This window comes from Drosophila navojoa, chromosome 3, assembly GCF_054131105.1.
Source record: "Drosophila navojoa isolate 15081-1374.11 chromosome 3, UAZ_NAV_1.0, whole genome shotgun sequence".
NCBI lineage: Eukaryota > Metazoa > Arthropoda > Insecta > Diptera > Drosophilidae > Drosophila > Drosophila navojoa.
The window spans coordinates 10,709,411-10,730,714 of NC_142891.1; the positions used below are offsets into that span (position 1 = coordinate 10,709,411).

The window sequence follows — 21,304 nt, forward strand, 5'->3', positions numbered from 1 at the left end:
AGCTTATATCGTTAGGAATAGTTGAAACAGACTTGAAAAAGATGAGTTAAGAATTCAATAATATGAGAAATATAAATTGAATTTATATTACATGTATATATTTAACATCTATTTATTTATTTTTTTAGATACATTTTTTTAAGAATTTGTATAGCTGTAGTTGTAAAAATTCTTTAAAAATTGGAGTTGAAAATTCAATTATATGAGAAACATAAATTTAAAAGTATATATAAATATATTATATAAAAATTATAATTTTTTAAATATAGAAATAATTGATCTGATAAATTTAAAAGTATATATAAATATTATATAAAAATTATAATTTATAATAATTGAACTAAATATACATGAAATATATATGTAAGGGTATTTGGGCTTCGCCAATACTTAGCCAACTATTCCGCCACATTTTCGACTGTTCTTTTATCAGACTGCTCGCTTTAATACATATACACAAATATACATATCTAGAGATATTTATTTGGTTCTGTGCTTCTCTTTTCAGCGCGTTGGCTGCGATTTGAAAATAGGCTCAACGAAGAAAATTGACGGCTGCGGCGTTTGCGGAGGCGATGGCAACTCCTGTTCGCAACCGCTCTATTATTGGGAGATGTCGGCGATGTCGCAATGTTCCGTCACCTGCGGCGGCGGTAAGTCCTTAGACCTTAGTGCTCAATCCCCAATCCACAGGCCTCATCGTCCTTATGTCTTTGGGTCCTTATGCATGTACTTATGTAGTTGTGCCACTGGTTCGGGAGCTGCTGCCAGTCGGCTAGTCTCTAGTGTAAATAAACAAGTGGAATATGTCAAGAACATTGCCGCAGGCATTGGCGTGCCTTGCCGCCGTTTGTAATCTTTTCCCTTACGCGAAAAATGCTGTCAAATTTTTTACGTGTGCCCCCCACTTGTATGTGTGTGAGTGAGTGTAGTAAGTGTGTGTGTGTGTGCTATTTGTCGTGCTCATTTATTTTCATTGAATTGGAATTTGTTTCGATTGAATGTTTGCATGGCAATCGAGTGGCAGTTGCGCGCTGTCTTCGTGCCCCTTGTTGAAGCAACAGAGAAAAAATGGAGAGAAAGGAAAAAAAACTGTTCAGCAAATTTTCCTGTCTAAATGCTTAAAGTTTTTACTCTCTTTTTGTTAAATTTTTCTTTTTGCTCTACTATCATACAACTACAATGTATAGAGGCATGATTAATAGTGCTGTCGAAATAATATATTTGCAACTAAAGTTTGTCGATTAGCCTGCGATCCAACTTTGTTGGTAGCCCACGCCTAAGGTTAACTTCTGTTTTCTGTCCTCTGTGTGGGTTCATAAATTGCTTTGCATGCATGCAGCAGGAGCAGCAGCAGCAGGAGTAGCAACAGCAGGAGCCGCAACAGCAGCAGCTGAAAGCTTAAGCCAGAAGTTTTCCGATTCAATTCACAGAAGCTCACAAGTGTGCGTGCATGTAACGTGATGAGAGACATGAGGTAATATAACTTTGGTGTCCTTTTACCAAAGAGCATAGTTACCTGTTTCTGAATGAGAGCTCACTGGGTTGAAGTAGTTCAACAGCAACAACAACAATCAATTGCTATGGCAACAAACTTCTAATTAGTATATATATAAATTGCATTATAATTCAGCCAAAGTTCTAACTAGAGCTCTCATTTGTTGCAAATGCTTTAAATTGACTGTGAAATAATTTCAATTAGGCTTTGCAACTGACCAATATTATTACTTACTGTTATTAAGCAAATTGAGATATTTAGTTGTACGTATGTAATTAATCAAATATATCTATTGTAGTAGAAAATTAGTCTTGGCTTTTGCTGTCCTCAATACATACATATTTAATTTTATATGTATGTAGATGTCGTTGCAATTTAATTAACTAAATTAGAATTTTAGTTTGATATTGCAACTAGTTTGGCTTGTATATTTTATATTGTAAAGGGGGAACTCAGGGTAAGTCTTGCTGTCATTAGGTGCAAAAGCGAGAGCGAGCACAGGCAGATCGACACACGATTGCATATTATTATTAGGGGGAATCTATTTGTTGGGAAGCCAAATGAGTGAGAGTGTAGCAAAGAGCATATTGATTGAGTTTTAGTTGGAGTGCACAACAGGTGCCGTAGCTTACTGCCTCCCAGTATAATGAGCGAGAATAAATTAACTCTTAAAACGGAATGATAACGATTCTAGAGCGTAGTCTACTTCGTATTATTACTTCGTATTTGCTCGGCTCGGTTGCCTGTGGACCGAGTTCGGCGAGCAGTGCAAATGAAGCACGATAAATTCAGTGCTCTGCGATTAGTCAAACAGACATGATCACACTTCCATATGTGAAGATGTCAGAGTGGCCGCTATAGTGCGATCCGTTTATATTGAGCGACAATGTGCGAGAAAGCTCTAAGGCTTAAAAGTTTAAAACTTGTCAGCCTGCAAGCGAAACGAGAAGAGAGCCACAGCAAAAAGCTAAGCGAGTTGCGAGAAAGCATGATAAAGCTTTTCTGTTACGTGTGTTTTGTTGCGTGCTGAGCTTTAACAACCGTTGGTTAGTGATGTTTTTTTTTTTTCCAATTTAAGCTTAACTTGAACACTCGCAATGGCTACTATTTGAATGCTCACACTGTTTCTTTCATTGCGGGTAGCTTTCACTTTGTCATGTCATCGCTTTGCAGATTTCGCTTATAGCATCGCATCGCTTTTCGCAGCCAATCCGACATCAGCCTTACTCTTTCTTCTTTGCTCTCTCTAGCTCACTATGCTCTCTGCGTCTTTGTGGGCACAAGCAGTTTATTATCAGTTGTCTTCCGTTCTGAGTGAAGAGTGCTTATACAAAATATTTACGTGATTATTTGTCTATTAAAAAGAGCTTTGCGAATGCGTATGTGCATGTGGATGTGATTTTGGTATATAAAGTACCTAAAGTAAACATTTAAATATAAAAAGAATTACAAATATAATCAATTGATTATAAGTAATTATAAAATAAAGCTAAACTATAAATACTACTCAATTGATGCTAAGCTAAAATGCTAAAGCTTTTAAAAACCAAAAATAAAATGCATACATGTCTTCTTAACAATAATAATTAGTGGCTTAAGAAGGCTTCTATTATAATTAGCTGTGTTAAAGAACTTTAAAAAATTGAATATGAAAATATTATAATTATAACAGCATTATAATATAACAAAATATTATTTTATAATAATATAATATTACAGTAATAATAATATAAGAACTGCAACCCAGCTCTTTGCTTATGCAAACTACCATAAACTATCGAAACACCGAAACAAATTGTCACCTTAACGAAATATGATTCGTAATTAATCTTCAAAGAGAAATCGATTGAAAGCAAATTTCAAATGCACACACATACATACACACACACGCACACACACAACAATTTCGGGGGCACGCAAAAGCTGATGATAATGGCGTTAAACCAAAACAAATATTTCCTGTCAATTTTCTGGGTTAGAGCACAAACTTTGAGCTACACTTTTGATGATATTTACCATTTTTTTTTTGGTGTGGTCTCATGAATTTTTAATCAACTATGCGCTAGAGTTTTCGGCCATTAGGCCGTCAAAAATGCCGAACGAAAATAATCGGTTTGCCGCTTGATAAATGTCAGAGTATGTATTTTTTTTTTCACCCCAACGTGAGGGAGACGAGAGTCCCCGACAACAACAGCAACAGCAACAGCAAGTGGGACTTGTTAATTTCCGACAATAGTAGAACGCACCCAATGCCAGTTTACTTAGTCATTATCCTGGCCGTCTCTTGCAAATGGCAAAATCAATTTGTTTTTCAATTTTAATTGCAATATCGTTTAGCTACCTTACAAGTAGGCGTTGCTCCGCCCCGCTTCGCACCGGTTCGCCCCGCCCCCATGGAGCAGTGCGCTGCGCCTTAATTACATTTCAGCGTCTGTCCGCCTCACATGTCAGTTAAATGTCAAGTGCAGTCGTTGCTTGTCGTTTGGCCAGCGTCTATCCACAGGGGGCACCCGAATAAACGCACCGACATTACATACGAGAGTTGTCTTCTCCTCCCCCCCGTCACTCCAGCCACTAACTACTAATAAAAATAAAAACTATTTTCGACAGTCCGGCTAGCTGTCCGACGGTCCGTCAGTCCATTTGTCGCTTGTTGTTGTTTCTGCTGAGACTTGTCATTTGTTTTACTCACTTATCGACGTCAGCGACAAACACAATTGCCTACATTACAGGTAATCAATTATGCTGAATTATACATATTTGGAGCTCACTGCAGCGCCCCTTGGCTTGAGCTTTGCTTCAAATTGATATTCAACCTATTTCATATTCTTTTTCTCTCGATGACCAAATTAAGTGCACTAAATGCGCACATACATGGGGATATATACATATATGTATGTGTACATATGTTTGCGTGTATGCGTGCGTGTGCCTGCCCAAGGGTTAAGCAGGTGGCAAGGCAAGGGTGAACTGAAAGCTTTCTTCTGAAATTCCTCTGTACTCATTGTAATTGAGGTTCGAGTAGTTGGACTACCAAAAGGCATTTGCTGTAAGCGGCTTAAAGCTGTGAACAAGATTTCAAGAGTTACTAAAGCGATGAGCAGCAATTGAAAAGGTTTCAAATTAAAAGCTGAGCTTGAATAAATATTTGTTTAATATTTTATAAATGAACAACAATTTAAAATGTTTGCAATGATAAGCTGTATGTAAAAAATTAGTTAATAGATTTAAGTCAGATCATAATGGCAATGCATTTATATATGCCTACAAATTAAAGTAGAAATAAATTTTAAAATTAAGTTATATTAAAAGTAATAAGTTATACACAACATGGACAAAAAAAAAAAATTCTAGTGCCCGTATTTTTTTAAATTCAGTTAAAAATTAAAAAATCATTAAATAATCATCATATTCAACGTAAATAATTTAAATAATTTATTCATTATTTATTATTTTGTAATTAATAATAAACTATTTAAAACTTCTATTCTATTAAGTTATATTAAAAGTAATAAGTTATACACAACATGGATAAAAAAAAAAAAAAAAAAAAAAAAAAAAAAAATCTAGTGCCCGTATTTTTTTAAATTCAGTTAAAAAATAAAAAATCGTTAAATAATCATCATATTCAACGTAAATAATTTAAATAATTTATTCATTATTTATTCTTTTGTAATAAATAATAAATTATTTAAAACTTTTATTTTAACTTCTGAATACAGACAGATGGTAAAAAGTTTTTATTAAAGTAATAAAGTCTTGCTAGAAAAATCACATCTTTGGCTGAATTAAATTTTTATTTTATTACACAAGTCTGCTCAGCTGCAACACAATACTAAAACAAAGGAATTTTTTTCTCTTTAGAGTACCTCAATAGTTATTAAATAAATTATAGTGAAGTTTGCAATTTTGTTTGTGCATTGAGCTCATAAAAAAAAAATATCAGTTGTCTCATGTTGCAGTCACTTGAAAAACGAGAAATCTGCAGTTACATTAACATTTCCGCTGCTCTATAAATTATGATCAATATTAATGACAGGATGGAGCCCCTTTTGTTGCTCGTAACTTAATATGGGCAACATGCTGGGTGCAGTGAGCTTTATAAATCCACTCGTCGGACCCCATGATGCTGCATGCCATGCACCAAGCAACATGCTGAGCCAAAAGCTATGCAACACATGCCACACACAGTCGCACTGCTTGCACCCCCCATGCGTCCCTTGGCTAAGACTCCTGCTCTTTTTTTTTCTATTGCTCTTTATCATTGCCGTGAACATGAAGTCGACTTTTTGCGTTACAACTATTGACATAAATGCCAAGAGAGGATATTACCAATTGCCTTAAGCCAATTGTGTCATGAATACGCAGCAGCAGCGGCAGCAGCAGCAGCGACAGCGACTGCGACAGCAACGGCGGCGCCAGCTGACGTCTATGACGCTGTTTAGGGGGCGAGATGGTGCGCGAGGAGGGAGCAGTATTCAGCGTCTCAGCGTAGGGGCAGGGGATAAGGATGATGACGATGACGTTGCCTGAACGCACACAATGAAGCTTATAAACGAAATTCAATAGCTGAAAATCGGCATCCCATCTGTGCTCCTTTGGGATTGGGTAGAGAACTATTCACTATCAAATTCGAGACCAGCTTCCCACTATTTTTCAAACTGACAGATCGTTATGGCATTATGCATTGTGCGACTAGTTTTGCTGAAGCACCGCCAACCCCAAAAATGCTCTAGCCACTTTGGCAACTCATGCTCCCTATCTCGCTCTCTCTCTCTCTCTCTCTCTCTCTCTCTCTCTCTCTCTCTCTCACTCTATTTGTATCTGCCTGCTGCAGCCTCTTTGGCTGGCTCTGTGTTTGCTCTGCCAATTTCCGGTCGTACAGCAAGAAGAAAATAGAATTTGAGAACGCCCAGCCCATTTGCTGCAGCCATTTGGCTTAGCTGAAAACCCACATCTGTTTGTTAACGTTAACCCATTGCAGTCGATGCGTTCAGTGGAAAGACTTGAGAAAATATTGCAAATATTTTAAAAAATGTTAAATAATATAAACTAAAACGAAATCATACAGAATCAATATATATATATAATTAATAATAATAATAATAATAATAATAATAATAATAATAATAATAATAATAATAATAATATAAGGTATATGAATAATAATCAAAATAAAATAATAAAAATTAATAAATATATTATAGATTAAAATTATTTGAATAATAAGTTTATAAATAGCTCAATTCTTTTCTCTCATGTAGGATATATTTAAAAAAAAAAAATAGATATATTCTTAAATAAGTTATTTAAAACAATATTGAATCTATTTTCTAAATACAGACCAGAAATTTTTCATGACTAGTTTTTGTTTAAAACCCATTTTTATTTCATTCAAATCGAAAAAAGTTAAACCTATAAATATAAACCTATTAAATTTAACGAAATTGCATATGTTTTATATTAGAGAAGTCTTTATTTAAGATTTTTGGCTATAATAAAAAAGGCCAACATTTAATTCAAATAATTCTAGATCCTTTTAAAGCCATATAAAATTAACTTTATCTGAAGCCTAACGATTTATGTCAGAACTTTAATAAGTATTAAAACACCACTTAGTTATTTGTAAGGTAATTAAAACATTTAAGCATTATAAAAACTAAATTCTAAGATTTCCGTTCTCAGGCATGTGTCTTGCCTGAAGATCTTTGTAAGTCTTCCCCGGAGTATTTCATGGTTCGGGTTAAGCTTTTCTGTTTGGTCTGCCCGTTGCGTGGCCGTGACTGTCTTAAGTGCCTAAGTGACATTAAAGTTGCAGTGCAGAGAGAAAGCAACCCAGCCAAGCAACCGACCCACTGAAAGCCATTTCAGGCTATTATTGATTTTAAAATGCAGCAAATGCACGTCGTCTGCCAGTTCCAATTTTTAGCCTTTACCCATAACACTAACGCCATTCAGAATTTCTTTACTTATTTTCTTCATTTTTTCCGCTCTCTCTCTCTATCTATCTATCTATCTCTTTCTAACTATTTCTGTTTCATTTGTGCCGTAGGTTACAAAATGTCTCGTCCTGTGTGCAAAAATCGCCTAACTGGCGCTGATGTCGATACGATGCTCTGCAATGCTGCTAATCGCCCGGAGAATTCGGTGGTGCCATGTAATACACATAGCTGTCCGCCGCGGTAAGTACAGCTTTGACAGTTGCCCCCAAACTCCCCAAACAGACAGACAGGCAGGCCACCTGCCTACTCAACTCTCCCCCCCTCTCCCCTTCACACACCTTTGTTTCTCTCCATCGCCATCTCAATCTCTGTCTGTTCCCCCGTCCACCTGACTAGCTATCAATTTAAATGGCGTTTGGTTATCGTGCGCACGTTTTGATTGCCTACTCGGGCTCTATTATCGCCCAGCACAGCGAGGACTCTGACTTGTCTTGTCCTTGTTTGGCGCCTTCTCTGTCTGCCTAGCCTCTGTATAGGATATATACATATACATGAATCTATATGTATGTATGTACATAACACCACAGACGACGACCCCCACACTGTATTTATCGTTCTGTGACATTTTCCAAAAACCGAACTGAAAGTTTACGCCAATTTTCCGAGTATCTCGCGCAAAGCGCCTCAAATTCTAATCTCCGTTCTGTGCGGTTGCCTATTGTTGTTTTTGCTTTTCGCTTTCGGAATACCCTGTAAGTCTGAGATGTATTCGGCAGGTGTTTTCGGAATCCTTAAGAGAGAAATCATATATTTACAGAATATAAGATGAAAAATATATATATTTTTTTTTTTATAAATATGCAGTTTTGGGCGAATATTTTATGTTATATGTTATCTATGATAATTTAAATTTATATAGGAAATAGAAAACATAGTTTATTCCATTTATTCATCTATTTCTCTATCTATAAGAGCTCAAGCAATATATATATTTCTCTACAACTTCTATTAGTAAATTCCGTATTAGACTATGAACATATTCATCCAAGTTTCTAACAATCCCAACTAAGTGTTAATATCTAGGGCAACTTGCAGTCAATACTTATCGTCTGCCTTCCCATGTTTGCTCTTTGCTGTTGCTTTCTGGCGTTCGGTCTGTTTATTGCTGTTCGCGGCTTTGGGCCGCCGTCGGTTTGGGACATCAATTATTGCCTGTGATTTTGGCTGTCTTGAGGTTTTCAGTTCTTGGCAACGCTTACTGCAGCATTGGGGACTTGGCTAATAGCTGGTTGGGGCAAAGCACTGGGCTGGCGTATCATTGTGTTTGCCAAAGACTTATGATAGTTGTTAGTTTGGTAGTGCAATTGAGTTGTATCGTCTAAGCGAAATAGGGGGAGAAAGGATATTTAAGCTGGAATTGACGATAAAGTCTAGACACATGAGTTTTTGGCTGTATCTGAGCGAGTGAATAGTTTGTAAATTACGGTTAGTTGGAGTAGTGTAGACTGCTTAAAGTGAGGGTGTAACTATGGTAAGTGAATGGATTTTATAACTAGGGATTTTTAATTGATTATTATACAAAGTGGATTCTATGATCTTTGAGAGAAGTTTAATTCACATGCGAGTCGATTAAGTGACCTCTACCTCCATTACTGTAAGAAAACTAAGGGTGATGTCTATAATTGTTTTTCTGAATTGATTACTAGAGAAGAAGCTGATGGCCATGCCCAAGATAGTAATATATACCTTTTATAGGGTTCATTCGATCTATAAGATCCGACTGCCATTGATGATATAATTGATATAACTGCATATACCAATCTATATGAACTGTATTTCCAGTCTCTCTCTCTCTTTACTTTACTCTTTGCTGACCTGATGACTATGCAGTAAGCTGAAAGTCGAAAGTCCTTTTCGCGATTGAGCTGTGCACTCCTTTAATGGACGGACTGCCTTTATTCCCTGACAGCTCAATTCTCATTTTGACCCTCGCTTTCTGGTGCCAACACATGCACAAAGTGATTCACTCAACTATATAATTTGTCTGCATAAAACGCCATGCTCTTTAGTGTCCGACACCATTTTAAAAGGGCGAGGCGTGGACGACTCCTTTTGCCCTTTTTATTTATTTTTGCCATTTTTTTGTTTTTCACTTTATTTTATTTTTATTTTTTTTTTTTTGAGTTCCAACCGCAGGGGCGGTCAACTTGTTTTTGAAACAATTTAGTTGAACTAATTCAGCAAAACGGCCGCGCAAGTGGCCTCTATGTTATAGTTGGGTCTATAGTCTAACCACTTGTCCGCCTCTTCCGCAGTTGGATAACCGACGATTGGAGCACTTGCAGCCGGCTCTGTGGGCACGGCTACCGTGAACGGATGGTTGTCTGTGCCGAGGAGACCAACGGCATCAAAACGAGGGTAAGTGCAATGCTAGTGGCCAAAATAGTTGAACGAAAGTGGCTATTACCCAAGTGCCGCCCACTTTTAAACGCTGCTAATTTTGCATACAAAGTAGCAGCTCGTCACACACACACACACACACACACCAACACACACTTACATGTTATTACCATGTATTCTCACACTCTTTATACATATATATTTTTTCTCTTTTTCCTCTTTTTTTATTTTTTGTCTGCTCTTCACATTTTGTGGATGGGTTTCATGCTTGGACCTTTTGGTAACAGGTTGCTGATATTATGTGCCGCACTCCAAAGCCGCCAACACAAGAGACCTGCATTATCGAGGAGTGCCCACACTGGGAGGTTGAGGATTGGACTGGCGTAAGTACACTACAACAACACCAACAACAACAACAGCAATAAGAACATTAAGAGCAACAGCAACAACTCGTGTAATAATCATGCACTTTTTGCCAGCCATGCAGACATGACGAAGACGAAGACGAAGACGCAGACATGGCTTAAAAAGTGAGACAGCGACAGGGGAAGGGGCAGCGGGCGACAGAGCCGTAGACGTTGATGAGAGGCCAAGTCTGGCCGTAGTCTATACTTAGCTAAATGTGTAGACGGCTACTTGTTAGGCATACCCTAACAGAGAGTTGATTAAATAAGAGGAGAGACACTGCATAAGACAAAAAAATGTAGAAAAAAAAGTAGGAAATATTTTAAGAATTGTAGGAGATTATAAATTGCTTTTAGTTAAGGAATTTTCATAGTACTGTCAGATTGCGAATGCTATAGCAAATTTGATGAAGAGTAAAGATATTTTTCAAAGAGAACAGACACGAGTTTGAACTTAGCCTTCTGAGTTAGCGTGGATTTTCCTTTGTTGTTTTCATAATATTAAACTAAATCATATCCTACATAATGAGTAGTTATTTTCTTTTGTGAGTAATAAGTTAGTAGCAGTGTCTAAGTGCTTCATTGTACTTCATACTGACAGCTGCCGAAATGTGCAGAAATATTTTTAAAATGTATAAATATTATATTGAGTAGATGATATCATTTCAGTTAATTCGAATTTTCTTTTACTTCTTTTATTTCCAGAATTTGTATTCTATTACAATGATTTTTTATTTAAAATAAAAATATATTGTAGATTAATAAATTTATTAGTAATTTATTTAAAATTTTCGAAGCGATTGGATTCAATATAAATTTGAAGTGAAATCTAGTCTTCCATTAAATATTTTCAAAAAATTCTTTTTTATATAATTTTTAATTATATATATATATATATATATCCACATATATTGAGTATCTAATTGTCGGCGTCTGGGTTCAGTTTCAGTCGGTTCAGTTTCTTTTTCTCGTGTTATTTTTTTGCAATTTACTTTGCTTGCTGGCTCGTAATAAGCCGCTAGACTTGAGACTGAAGCCTCTTCCCGGTTATAGCCATACAACTTAATCAACTTGGAGGTTCGCTGTTGCTGTTGCTGTTGCTGCTTAACTTTGTCTGGCCGCAAGTAACGCGCCCCTGCCCGCTCGCTTAGGCCCAGCCTGCCCCAACCCCAGCCTGCCTTATCGAGTTCGCTGCTGTTCATTTAAAGTGCAAGTTTATTAATGTGCGACGTCGATTTCTATATGTGTTAGGGGTCGGCGCTGGCGCTGGCAGTGCTCAGAGTCTTGCCGGGGGTGTCAAGTTTATGTGTTGCTTAATTGAATTGTCTTGAGCTGAATTTGGCTGAGTATTTATTTGGCTTTCACCGAAAGTGTTGTTATCCCTCCGCAAGGGCATATGGAATAGTGCTGTTTGCCTGGCTGATTTTATGTGCGCTCGCCTGCATCCCCCCTTTGCACTTGACGCACAACAAAGTCAGTTTTATAGCTTTTAATACAAAGTGGATTACAATGTTTGAAAATAATGAGCTCCAACTTCAGCCTATTAAGAACTTTATGAACTAAAAAGCAAGAGAGGGAAGAATTTAACTTTGGCCAAAAAAATGAAAAAAAAAAAACAAAAAACAAAATACAAAAACAAACCAACGCACATTTTAACGGCTTGCATGTTAATGGCAAAGACTGAGAGGATTCTGCAGATGAAATTAAATGTGAGTGGAACGCACTCAAATAACCGAATGACAAATGAACTAACAAAGAGGCAATGCGTGGCAATGCATCTAAATTGTGCATAAACAAACAAATTTGAATATAAACAAGTAAGAACGTTGCAGTCGGGCGCTACCGACTGCGGAATACTCATTCACAGTCACTTTGTAAATTTAATTTAATTTAAAAAAATTAGTACAAAACAATTATGCTTTTTGATTATATTGTAGCTTTTGGTAATTTTTATCGAGTAATCGATAATTATTATATTGATCGTGCACTTTTTGAGTACAAATGTATGGTAATTTTCGTTGATAGCTTTCGGTCACACCTATTGCAGATTCTTTAGCGTTTGCTTACATTACAAATGCGCGCTTTTTAGCATTCTAAGAATTGCGATTGATTTCTGGATTTTCTAGCTGTTATTGTAGTTTTGTCAGATGACGCTCTGTTATTAGCTTATTGTATTTTAGCTAACAGCTTGTGAAGCAAAGTGATAGCGTGAGCGCTAAAGGCGTCGCAAGTTATGTTACGGCGACGGAGGTTCAAATCCCCATCGGGTTTTTTTTTTTTATCATACATATTTCGTTTTTTTATAAAATAGATATTTTATTCTTTCAATTAGAAAGAACAATTTTATAAGTTTTAAGTTGTTTCTTCTTAAATAGCCCTCATATATGTATGTACGCATATATGCATGTATATGTATGCACATAAGTCTGCACGCATATGTAGCATCAAGCATTACAGCCTTTCTTATGCACGCGCTCATTTGTATGTGCGTATGTATGTAATGCAAATTTATCATCCGCTACTCTGGCTCTTCTTTTCTATAATGCGTCATATCAAGAATCTCATTTTTGGATTTCATTTTAATTGCGTTTGTTGACAGTAGGCGGTAGCGCTGTCGGCAAAGGCGCCGGCTAAATTTGTGCTTGTTATTTTGACAAACATGGCTTGGGTGCGAGTTCAAATCCCGCGGAAAACTCTTTTTTGTAAATTGCAAATTTTGTTATTTTAGCTTCTTTTATATTTTTTAGGTATTTAAATTTTATTTTTAAATTTTATAAAATCTTTCTTTCCGTGTTATCAATGCCTATTAAGCCTATTTGTATATACATTTACAAATGTACATAGATAGCTCAAGCATATAAATGTCGCAATTCAATGCTACAAATGCCAATTGCCACGCCCCTAGTGGCCGTAGACACCTCATTTTTGGCCAGTTCTTAGAAAGAGCTAACGGTAACATATATGCGAAATTTAAATGCTTACGCTCAAAAAATGTGAAAATTACAGGGTATTTTTCGATATGCCACGCCCCCAAAGAGGCGTGACAATTATTTTTGGGGCATCGATAGAGGAGGTTACCAGTAACTCAACTATCCAAATTTGAAGCTTCTAGCTCTTAAACTGTAGGAGATATAAAGTTTTGCGGTTTGCCACGCCCCCTTTGGGCGGACATATATCCACCATAGCTTGTTGGACTTGGGTGGTCAACTCGCGTATATATACCAAATTTCAAGTCTGTAGCATCAATAGTACCTAAAATATAGCCAAATTTGAAAAATCACTATATCTTCAGGGCCGATTTGCCACGCCCCTATTAGGCGTAGACATAAAATTTCATCAGTCATTATAGAATTATAGCATTAGCTCACGTGCGAAATTTCAACGTTCTAGCTTTAGAACTTTAGGAGATACAGTTTTATCTGATTTGCCACGCCCCCAATGGGCGTAGATATATCCACTATAGCTTTTTGGACTTGGGGGGTCAATGCGGATCTACATACCAAATTTCAACTCTCTAGCTCTTTAACTAACATGATTTCTGGTATATCGGAAAATGCATTTTCCGATTTGCCCCGCCCCTAGTGGGCGGATCGGGAAAATTTTAACACTTTATAAATCGGAGTTATACACGAGTATGTGTTCAAAATTTCAAGTCTCTAGCTTCAATAGCGGCGAAATGAACTGCGTTCATACGGACAGACGGACAGACGGACAGACGGACAGACGGACAGACGGACGGACGGACGGACGGACAGACGGACGGACAGCAAGACGGACATTGCACAAAACCAATATACTAATTCACTTCGTGAATGAGTATAAATATAAATTTAAAGTTAAAAAATATAAATAATAAAAATAAAAAATATATATATTAAATATTAGTAAAATGTTAGATTGATGATGGTTTCTACAATTATTAATTTTATTAAATCTTTGTTTTACATATTCCTATCCTTTTTTTAAGCAAACAAGTTTTATTTGTATTATTAATTAACATAAATCATTTTTCAAAGATTTTTTTAAAATTATATATATTAATATAAATAAGTTTAGAAGTAACTAAAAATATTTCTGTTGGTTAATTTTGTAACATAAGCATGTCAGATGATGTTTTCATAATTATTGAACCATTTTTTTTTAAATTTTTTTTTTAAATTGTGTTTTAATATATATATTTTTATTTTATAAAATATTTTTTTAATTTATTATTTTTATTTTTATATATTTATATTTTTTTTTTTATATATAATTTTTGTCTTTAATTTTTATATATTATTTTCATTTAGCATCAATAAGATAATGTGATCTTAGGTTACAAGTAATGTCTGTTAGCCAAATTACAATATATTTCGCTAGAGTAGAGGAACTGAACTCAGCTCAACTCAGTCCGACCTCGAGAGTCAATAAAAAAACACATTTAATGCTTTTTGCACATTAATAAAATAAGTATGGCCAAACACATGCACATATGTATATATATACCTATATACATATGCATATACATACCTATATATATATATATATATGAATGTGTGGCACAAAAATTAAGCGCCATTAAAATGAGCTGAAAAGTGGCTAAAAGTTGCGAAAAGCCAAAGGCGCGAAGCGAGGGGTAGAGCAGAGACGGATACGTAGTACGCATGAAATGCATAAAAGCAATGGCTGGGCATGAGAATGCGTATAAGAATGAGAATGGGTTTGGGCTTGGGCTTGGGCTTGGGCTTGGGGCGCAGATAAACAATGGGGTAAGCCACTTGAAAAGGACGTTACGCATACGCCGCGTGGCAGCGCCAACTGACAAAACGCAAACAATATGAGAAATTTGCATTTGTATGCGTGGGCGCGTGCACGTGCCGCACCGTTGATGGGATAGGGCATATGAAGGATGCCTGACCATGCCCGCACCGCTCCCCCCTTGTATCCATTTAGCAGTCGTCCACTTATACTTTCACTTCTCTCACTTTTCACGACAGCACTTCGTCAACACGCGCTGAAGCATCGTCATCTTTTGTGCAAACAAATGAATTTTTATTGCGCCCTCCGTAAAACATATTGCAATAATTTATAATGCTTATGGATCCCTAACAACTCTCTCCCTCTATTTCCCTTTCTCTTTCTCTCCTTCTCTTAGTGCTCCGTTTCATGTGGCCAGGGCATTCAGATGCGCGGTGTCGAGTGCAAATCGACGGATGGCAGTCTGAGTGCCAAATGTGATCCCCTAACGAAGCCCGGCAGCATGCAGCAGTGTTCGACTGGCATCCATTGCGATGGTGGCCCAAATAAGGGCGGTGGCACCATTATTGTCGGCAGCAGTCGCTCCCTGAATGAGGTGAGCCCGTGGCATTCGCTGCCACTTGTGCGGCTTAAGCGGAAAAGCTAACGTTAATCGGTCTTTACAGCGCGCCGAACGGCATATGGATAGCTCGGATCTGGATGAGGACGACGACGATGAGGATGAAGAAGTTGAAGATATGGATGATGATATGGAATCAGGCCAAGACACTGACGACGGCGAAGGCCTGTCCTATGCCGATCAACCGATGCGCTATGCGCATCACACACAAAGTCGACTGCATCACGAGACGCCCGAGGAGCCACGCACCATGCGCCTCATGAGTGGCAGCTCCAGCAAGAATCACAACAATGCGCGAGGTGGTGCTAGCGGCGGAGCGGATGTGCCCTCCCTGGATCCAAGGTGAGTGCGAAAAGTGGGTTGATATGGAAATATTTTCTTGAATTTAAGACAAATATTTGGCTCAAATTGTTGGTAAACACGACAAAGTAAGAGACGGAGAGTGTGGTTGGATGAGTATTGCACTTGAAAGTATAAGATTCGTAGAGGGAAGCGTGTTAAAAGCTTAGATTATTTTTAGTTTATAAATAAATATGAGGAAATTGTGGGGGAATTTTATTATTTTTGCAGCTTTTAAAATCGTATAGGCACGTGAAGCATGCATCTTATCATGTCACATTATTATCATTTGACTAGATCAATTGAAAAGTATGAGAATCGCATAGAGAGACCTTTTTTAGACGCTTAGGCAAACAATAAATAAATCTATATGTATAATTTACATATGTATATATACATAATTGTGGGAATTATGTTAGTCATTCAGTGTAAATAACACTCAATGACATGAGAATTGCATAGAGAGGCTCGTTTTTGATATGGATGAGACAAAGGACAAATCAATATAAAAATTACTTAAATTATTATTTATTTACAATAAAGGCTATATAAAATTATAACAGACTTTACATGCATTGAAAACCACATAAAATAAATACAGTAAAAAATCGTTAATACTAGGTCGATGAATACGCTGAAAGTGTCACAGTGAGCTAAGTGTTTTGTTAAAATAATATTTAAATTTAATATAAAGTTGTCTTTTAATTAAAAAAAAGTATATTTAATGCATATATTTCAGAGTTTTGCAGTCAATGTTGTTTATTTTAAGCCCAGCCAAGGCGCTAGCTCACAATTCATCATTGCACAGACTTAGACTCAGACTGAGACCTAGACGCCAACTCAGACAGCAGAGCTCCCAGCCAGGACGTACTTGACATATTTGAACTGTAGCTCAAGTGCGAGTGCTATGCGCTTCTGCGCCTCGACTCTCACTACTGTCACTCCTGCACTCCTTCTGCCCACGACTTCAGCTTAAGTACTCGACTTACAAGAACTTACAAGCTGTATACACTCACTCTAGCACTCACACACACACACACACACACGCACATGGAGCAATAAGATTGAGTGTGGCCACGTAGTATGTATGCCTTCTCATAATGTCCTTGAGCCGTGTCGACACCTAAAATTAAGGCTATCGACAGCGACATCATCAACATCATCATCATCAACATGAAACTGTTCGAGTTGCTTGTAAGTACAGTAAAGTACGCCTAATGACAATTAAAGTGCTGTCGTGCGCTCTGCTGTTGTTGTTATTGTTGTTGTTGTTGATGTTTATTGGAAAGCGATAAAGTAGCCGCGATAAGCTGTCGAATCGACTATCGGTCCGGGGGGCCATGCGGCGAGGTCGAATAGTGCATATAAGCCAACACTTTAATTAGGCTTCGACACGGCGTATGGGGAACATCTAATGAAATCGTTTGGAGCTAGCTAAATCAAATGCTTTTAACTGTTAATTGGTATGTGGGGAATAGTCGTAGGCCAAATAATAAATTATAGCTCTGATTGGGTAGCGCGCACTCTCTATGGCTCGACGCGGCAGGAATTGGCTAGGTTAGGCTTATAGGTTGTCCTCGTCGTACCCTAACGCAGGACAATGCAGATTAGCTATGGAATGTGAAATGCTCTGATAATGAACTCCTGTAAATCTGAGATTTGGCATTGTTCTACCTTCTAAAACTATCCATAATACTCTTAGTTGTCAGGCAATAAATAATTGTATCCCTCATATTCTGAAAAAAATGCATTGAGTACTCAGTATTTTGCTAACTATTCTCAACGCTCATTGCTCAGTAATCTACAATCTCAATCGCAGCTTACATAATTTTTCGAATTGTATTTGGAAAGGGCATTCGCTATATTTAATGAATAGCTTAGTATTTAGGTAATTTCTACGAGTTCTTATAGCTTATTAATCTGAAATCTTTGGCCTGGCGTATATTGTACATCGCAATTTATATAATAAGAGCATTTAATATTCGTTATATAAGAATTTACCCAATTATTCATGTAATTTATATGTATTCCACTTCCTTTGCTCTGATTCGTTTGGCTATAATATTCAAGAAAATAAAATAAAATCGAGAGTGTTGGAAGACGCTTGGCAATTTACGTAGTCAATCGTCTGGCATAGATTTCCGCTAGTATTAAACTATCTTATTACTACTACTAAATCATATAATTTCGTAGAAAACGAGAGGCTCAAACTTCTTATCAGCCAAGTGTAATCAATGTGAAATACTTAGTTCGATGAAATGAGTGGAGGCGCAGTAATTATTTACAATAATTGGCAGCTGAATACTATTTGCATTAGTGGGCAAGTGCATTGACCTCATGGCACTAATTAGGCATGTATATCAAGTATATATAAGGAACTGAGGAGAGATGTACTCAATAGCCAAGTCTAGGAACTGAGTTGAGCTCATGATGATAATGAAGGTTATAATATGCTTAGGTAATCGTTTTTTTTTTTTTTTTTTAAATGTAGGTATATACAGCATCAGCCTGAATAATCCAGCTGCAAATCTTGATATTTAGGCTGATATTCCTCTTTAGCAAGCGTAAATCAAGTTTTTCTTTCCAAGAATAAGAAATGCATATCATTAGGTAAGAACTTGAAGAACATATTGCTTAAGAATATAAAATATAGTATTAGTATTATTATTATCGTCACCAGTTTATGAAGTGCAAAAAACTTGAAATGAACTTGTCGTTCATGAACTTTTTTATTTGAAACATTTATTTTATTGCCTTGTCCACTGATCACTAGTTCATAAACAACTTCGAAAGTACTCTTAGTTCTCTTATTGTATATATATATATATAAATGAACTAAATCTGCAAACTAGTTCAAATAAAAAGCTGAGCAACTTCAAATGATCTATTAGTTCATGAGCTGTTTAGCAAAATGAGTTATCTTAAGCTTGATTGAATTGTATTGCAAACATAAATCTAGTTTTGGAGACGCTAAAAGAAATAAAAGTAGTTACAAATAAATAGCTTAAGAATCTAGTTTTGTATACCAGCTGTATTGTATATTCTACTCTGATGACTGGTTTATGAACAGCCAAAATAAAAAATGAGTTCATGAACTTTTAGTTATAAAATAATTATTTGCATACTTTGCTGAAGAGTGCTGTTCATTGATTACTAAGTGAGGAAAGAATGAATTGAAGCCTTCAGTTAGTTTAACTGACTCTATATATCACAATATAGATATTCACTTGAGACCCTAACAGTTTATAGCAACATTTTATGCCTACTTGACGTTCGCAATAGTTCGTGCATTGACCCAAGCTCCAGACGCACATTACTCAACGACCAAATGGTGCGACGCTGAAAAAAAAAAAACAAACTGCCGTTTTTTATATTTTCGCTGAGAGGGTAATTTAACTTATATTGTATTATATAGTATAGAATAGTATAGAATGTGGAGTAGTAGAGATACTATCATCTATGTTGGCCTCGGCAGTAAACTGAAACTATTGGCGGCCTGTCGCCTGACGCCTGTCGCCATAAAGTCGCGTCTTGATGCCGCCGAAAAACCTTGGCCTCTGTGTTTGGCGCAAGGCGCAAGGCGATGTGTTGGCGACGCGCCAGACAAACAAACCAAGCCAACAAAAAAAAAAGAACCAAGTAAAAGAAAATAAAATAAAAACGCCAAAGAAAACAAAACCAACAGTAACAGCAACATCAACAACAACAAGAACAACAACAATTGATAATAAAGCGCAAACAAAAGTTTCAAACGTTTTTCGTTTGGCACTTGGCCTACGCGGCGTATGAGCAACGGGCGCCGGTTATGAAACCAACGAATAGCGACCTACTTACCGAGGTCCTTTCTGCGGATGCTGTAACATTGGCGCCACTTTTAATGCGCATGATGTGGTCCCACTGGCATTGGCGGTGGCAACAATTTGACTACAAATCAATAAGCTGCCGAGGGACGGGTCATCGTTGGTTGTGGGCGGAGGGGGGGTGAAAGGGAGAGGAACAGCACGCGTACACCAATTGGCCTCGAGGCCAGAGCGGAGCGTTTGGCCAGTGTCTAGCCGTTGGAGCGCGGTCAGAAAACTATGCGCTGTGTCAAGCTCTTCTATTGACTGTCAATGCGGCCATAAAAACCACTCCGGCCAACAAACAATGCCCAGGCAACAATAATAGCTGTAAAATAATTCCAAAAATGGCAAAAGGGCAGTGAATGACTAAGAGAATGCCCTGTATGTAAAACTCTGTTGCAATTCTGTTATGCGGGACTACGATTCGTATGAGAATCTATAGAAATGAAAGAGGCTATATATAGGAGAAGATAAAAAGGGCAAAGGGGCAGTGAATGACTAAGAGAATGCCCTATATGTAGAGCTCTGTTATGCGGGACTACGATTTGTATGAGAATCTATAAAAAGGAACGATGCTACATGTAGGAGTAGATCTATGCCAAGGCCGATTATATTATTCAACTGGTTATATCTTTAGCTCCTCCCTGTAGCTCTCTTATTGTTCGCTTCTTAGAGGGATCTATATATATGCAATTATCTATTCAAATTTATAGGTAGATTCTATAAACTAATGTCTATAGCTCTCTCTCTTTATTTCTCCATGGCTTATCTCATTGATTGTCCTTTCTTATTAAATCTATAATTATGTATAACTTTCTATAGTATAACTAATGAGTATATATAATTTTTAAGGCAAATTCTGTACTATAAAGTCTCTTGCGCTCTCTTTTCACTTCTATGTCGAAGTTCGCTGAATATGTTTGCTATCTATATCTCTCTCTGTTCGATTCTGCAAGCTCCTCACATCTATTTTGCAAACCATCTAACAATTTATATAGTATATACCATCTCTTTACTGTATGCCATGCCTTTCAATGCACACATTTATGACTACAGGGTATTGGGCGATTGGGCATACAGTGATGGCCAAACATGTCATATAGCACAGTTTTTGGGGCTCTGCCAGCGGGGCAGGCTTAATAAATTCGACTCGGATGCTGCGTAGCATGAAATGAAATACAATGTGTAAAACGTGGCGTTGACTATTGTCGCATGGCATTTGTTTAGCACTCGAATGACACACGAAACAGTGGAGTGGGTGGGCGGGACGGTGCGGTCGCAGCTGGGGACACAGAGGGGAGTCGTAGTATTTTAGATAGTTGTAGCCATTGCCTTTTATGTGCTGCGCTCATCTGTTTGTCAGCTGAATATAAAGCTTAGCTTTATAGCTGCGTTTTGTTTCAATGGACTGAAGCATTTGCATCTGCAATTTGAATATCACATGTAATAGAGGCGATGTACAAAGTTCTTAAAGTCTTAGGCGCGGAAGTTATAGTAAATATTAGATTATCATAAATCACCTG

At 37.1% G+C, this 21,304-nt stretch overlaps 1 protein-coding gene across 6 annotated transcripts in view; it reads left to right on the forward strand.

The window, feature by feature from the left end:
* nolo (ADAMTS-like no long nerve cord) overlaps window positions 1–21,304 on the forward strand; it is a 92,183-nt gene that overhangs the window by 44,189 nt on the left and 26,690 nt on the right. For all 6 annotated transcript variants that reach the window (XM_089256818.1, XM_089256813.1, XM_089256814.1 and 3 more), the window contains 6 exons: window positions 509–653; window positions 7,551–7,680; window positions 9,756–9,858; window positions 10,128–10,223; window positions 15,379–15,576; window positions 15,647–15,942. In XM_089256818.1, coding sequence (XP_089112944.1) covers window positions 509–653; window positions 7,551–7,680; window positions 9,756–9,858; window positions 10,128–10,223; window positions 15,379–15,576; window positions 15,647–15,942 — 968 coding nt within the window. The remainder of the gene's footprint in view (window positions 1–508; window positions 654–7,550; window positions 7,681–9,755; window positions 9,859–10,127; window positions 10,224–15,378; window positions 15,577–15,646; window positions 15,943–21,304) is intronic.